Below are 4,324 nucleotides of genomic sequence, written 5' to 3' on the forward strand. Positions count from 1 at the left end.
AAAAAAGAGGAAAAAAAAAGAAGAAAAAAAGAAACAGAGAAAGAGAAAGAGAGACAACAGTAAAGTTGAACTGTACACAACAAGTTTAAAGCCCAAAAACTTCAAGTTTAATCTTTATTTAATATAGATGCCAAAAATGCATACTACAATATTTTATAAAATTGAGTGATTGCACAAAATAAAAAGTAAAGAGAGAGAGAGAGAGAGAGAGAGAGAGAGAGAATTATGAGTCATTGAAAGGAAAAGGAAGCAAGTGGTTAGAGAGGGAGAGAGAGAGGGGGGTATTAAGGGTGGGGTGAGAAAGCTTGAGGCTAAGGCTTTACTGAAACTGGCCTCGTCTATGCTGTATTGGGCAGTTTTAGGCGCCATATACAAGCACAAGATCTTGGAGTCCATAGCTCCATAGCTTCATAGCTCCATAGCTCTCTCTTTCTCTCTGTCTCTCTCTTAACCCTCCTCCTCCTCTTGCCTTTTTGCAAAGACACAAAACCTGCAACATTACCCACCTCTCTCTTTTCTCTCTTTAACTTTTCCTTTTCGTGTTTCTTGTTGAGGCCTTTTTTTTTTTTTTGCCACGCTGAATTCTGGGTTTGATGTAAAAAAATAAAACTGAACACCGAGCAAACAGCTGGTAGACAAACCCAACAAAGAGACAGAGAGAAAAAAAATGTGGGATCTCAATGACTCGCCTGATCAGCGTCCACGTGGCGATGAATCGGAGAGATGCTCATCCCAGAAGACCTCGGCCGACGGAGACGAGGAAAAGGGCAAACGGGTCGGATCCGTGTCCAATTCAAGCTCCTCGGCCGTGGTCGTCGAGGACGACGGATCAGACGAGGAAGAAGACGACGACGGCCCCGCCAAGCTCGCCAAGACGCGGGGAGGAGGAGGGGGCAAGATATTCGGGTTCTCCATGGCCCACGAGGAGTCCATGGATGGTGATCCGCCCGTGACCGTGACCGTGACCCGACAGTTCTTTCCGGTGGAGCTAGACTCCACCACTGAAATAATGGGGCCCACACGGGGTGCCGTCCCGCCTGCAGCTCCTCCTTCTTCGTCGTCGTCGTCGTTTCCCAGGGCCCACTGGGTCGGGGTCAATTTCGGGCAGTCGGATTCGGGCAGCCCCGGGAAGCCGCCGGCCGCGGTGGAGGCAGCCCACCAGCCCATGAAGAAGAGCCGGCGTGGGCCTCGCTCCAGGAGCTCTCAGTACCGCGGCGTGACGTTTTACCGGAGGACTGGCCGATGGGAGTCTCATATTTGGTCAGTTATTAGTTAGTTAATTTCACTTCACATAATTAGTAACTAATTTTTTTCAGTTACTATTCCTATGTTTCAAACAATTTATATATATATATTTCTATATTTCTATATTTAATTTATTTTGTACTTTGGCACAGGGATTGTGGGAAGCAAGTTTATCTTGGTAAGACTCTGACAAAAATGATGCCTTTGTGTTTTGGCTTGCAATTTTAATTTTATTTTATGGTATTTTTACTGATGGGACTTTTTTTTCTTTCTCCATAATACGATTAATAGGTGGATTTGACACAGCACATGCAGCTGCACGGTGAGCTCTTTTCCTAATTCGTCATCTCGAAAAAACCAAGGTTTAATTTTGTGGGGGAAAATGTGGGGGCTGGAAAAAATATGAGAATTTATTTTGTGTTATGCAGTGCTTACGATCGAGCGGCCATCAAGTTCCGGGGAGTGGAGGCTGACATAAATTTTAGCATAGAGGATTATGAAGAAGACTTGAAACAGGTGAGAGAGAGTGTACGGTCCCCGAAATAAAGAGAAAGGGCTTTGAACTTATCTTCAACAGTTTTATTTATTTATTTTAATACCTTATCTTCAACAGTTGCAGAAAATAAATAAATAAATTTCTTTTTTTCTTTTTTTTATAAATTTTATTTTTGAGTTTTGGTTTGTTATAATTTTCTTGGGATGTTTGCATGAAATGAAACACAGATGACCAATTTAACAAAGGAAGAATTTGTGCATGTACTTCGCCGACAAAGCACCGGGTTCCCCAGAGGTAGCTCCAAATATAGAGGGGTCACCTTGCACAAGTGTGGGAGATGGGAGGCCAGGATGGGCCAATTTTTAGGCAAAAAGTAATCAACCTCTCTCTCTCTCTCTCTCTCTCTCTCTCTCTCTCTCTAGCTTTACCCTTCAATTCTCATTTCACCATTTTTCTTCTACTACTTCCTTGCTTCATGAATTGCTCAATGATTTTCATAGGTACGTGTATTTGGGCTTGTTTGATACCGAGATTGATGCTGCAAGGTACATATATATACATGATATCGTACTACGGATCTGCTCTCTATATATAAATATGTATATCTCGTAATGTTGAGTTCATTTACGGTTAGAATGTTCTTAAAAATTTGAGTTTTTTTTGGGGGTTAATTTTATGCTACTTCAATTCTTGTAGGGCCTATGACAAAGCAGCAATCAAGTGCAATGGCAAGGAAGCTGTCACTAATTTTGATCCCAGCATCTACGAGAACGAGCTCAACCCCTCCTCTGGTAATTCAAATTGTAATAACATTATTAATGCATTGTAATTAATCTGATCATTTGGATATACGTGTTTGCGTAGAATCATCCGGCGTTAATGCTGCAGAACACAATCTCGATTTGAGTTTGGGCAGTTCAAACTCGAAGAAAAACAATCAAGCTTTTGGGAGTAGTGATCATGGCCAAAATGCTGCAATGGAAGTTCAACATTCTGCCTCAATGCAACTCGAAGCCGATTGGCGGAATCAAGGGTTTCGACAAAAGGTTTCGTAACAAATTATTTTTATTTAATTACATTAATTCTTGTCTGAACGTGTGATTCATACATATTTATATCATATATCCGTCTAATTATTTTTGTTTCTTACATTTAATAGCTTAACCTACAAAGGGATCGATCTAGAGAGGAGACTGATGCACACAGAAGAGATGGATACTTAGAGACAGAAGCCATGCAGCTTCTACTCAGAACCAACCTTCATTCTCCAGCCCCCAATGAAATGCATAAATATGGGCAGTTTAGTAGGAGGCCTACCGTTGGAGACACCCAAATGCCTCACACTTTCCCACCACATTTCAACTCACCAAACAATTACCACCATGTAAGCACAATTAAATAATTTTCAACTCATGATTTGCTGCGTTGATGATGAATTTGCTTAAAATTATTGTGATTATTTTTCCTTTTGTCACAGGTTCAGTTTCCAAGCAGCAGCGAAGGAGGCCGCATCGGCAGTGATCTTTCACTCTCGATGAGTGACCACCCACACCAACAACAATGGCAATCCGGCACGCCGACTTCCGATATATTTGCAACTGCTGCAGCATCATCAGGATTCCCACCTCAAATCAGACCGTCCGCGCAAAATTGCTGGCTGCAGAAAAGTGGTTTCCACTCTCTCACAAGACGCTAGCTATAGCTCTTCTCTTGACCATTGAGCCATGACCCTCCCTCTGCCTAATTTCCACCATGTCCCATTTCATCTAATTATTCACCAAGCCCTCTTGATATGTTTGTGTTTGTAAGCCTTTTGATTTGATCCCCAACTCCAATTTTTTCAGAGTGCCAAAAAGAGAAACTAGTCAAGAAGAGGAAGAGAACACAAAACGAAAGAGAAAGGAAGGAAAGTCTCCTGTTTTGTAGGAAATGTATGGTCATTGGTCAAACTAACAAGTGGAAAAAATCCATCTTCAACTAGATATTCTGAGTTCTGACAACAATATATATCTGATTTAATTTTAATAGTTGTTTTATTATTTTATATGTAATTCAAGACCATGTGTTACTGACTTATTGCGCCCTAGCTGCTAGATTAAGTTATGATATTTTGGATCCAAAGGTTGTCATCTTTCTATTTTTATAATTCAACTTTTTTGGCCTTAAAAGTGGGGTTGAGGTTGAGGTGAGAAAACAAAGAGGAAGAAAATCTAAGCTTCAAAGATGGGGTGGAGACTCAGAGAAATTCAGGCATACGTAAACAGGTATTTTGTATTGTCTTGGAAATATCACCCGATGGTGATGAATAGTCCCCATCATCGGTGTCCTTTGAATCAGTTCTTTCTCCAAAAGCAATAGTCAGACACTGCTATTATGACGAGAGGGACCTTTCATATATTTTCAAAGGACATAAAAAATTAAAAGATAGAGACCAATGGGGTTAGGGTTCTACTTGGGATTTAAAATTTAGTCATATCAGTTTGGAGAGGGAGATTCGAACTTGCGACCGAATGATCTTAAACAACTCACCTAATTCTCGTATGTTTAGTCCTGTCTGTTTTAATTACAAAGCAAACACAAAAG

At 40.9% G+C, this 4,324-nt stretch overlaps 1 protein-coding gene across 2 annotated transcripts; it reads left to right on the forward strand.

The window, feature by feature from the left end:
- LOC18773024 (floral homeotic protein APETALA 2) lies at positions 213–3,860 on the forward strand. Of its 2 annotated transcripts, none has more exons than XM_007207942.2 (10): positions 213–1,260; positions 1,398–1,423; positions 1,537–1,567; positions 1,674–1,761; positions 1,969–2,114; positions 2,242–2,286; positions 2,438–2,532; positions 2,606–2,787; positions 2,901–3,125; positions 3,219–3,860. In XM_007207942.2, exons 1-10 carry the CDS (start codon positions 668–670, stop codon positions 3,435–3,437), a joined length of 1,650 nt encoding a protein of 549 aa, XP_007208004.1. In that variant the 5' UTR covers positions 213–667; the 3' UTR covers positions 3,438–3,860. The 2 variants fall into 2 exon arrangements, with proteins under 2 accessions (XP_007208004.1, XP_020422029.1); XM_020566440.1 differs by having other exon boundaries at positions 2,630–2,787.

The sequence above is a fragment of the Prunus persica genome, chromosome G6 (genome assembly GCF_000346465.2).
Source record: "Prunus persica cultivar Lovell chromosome G6, Prunus_persica_NCBIv2, whole genome shotgun sequence".
NCBI lineage: Eukaryota > Viridiplantae > Streptophyta > Magnoliopsida > Rosales > Rosaceae > Prunus > Prunus persica.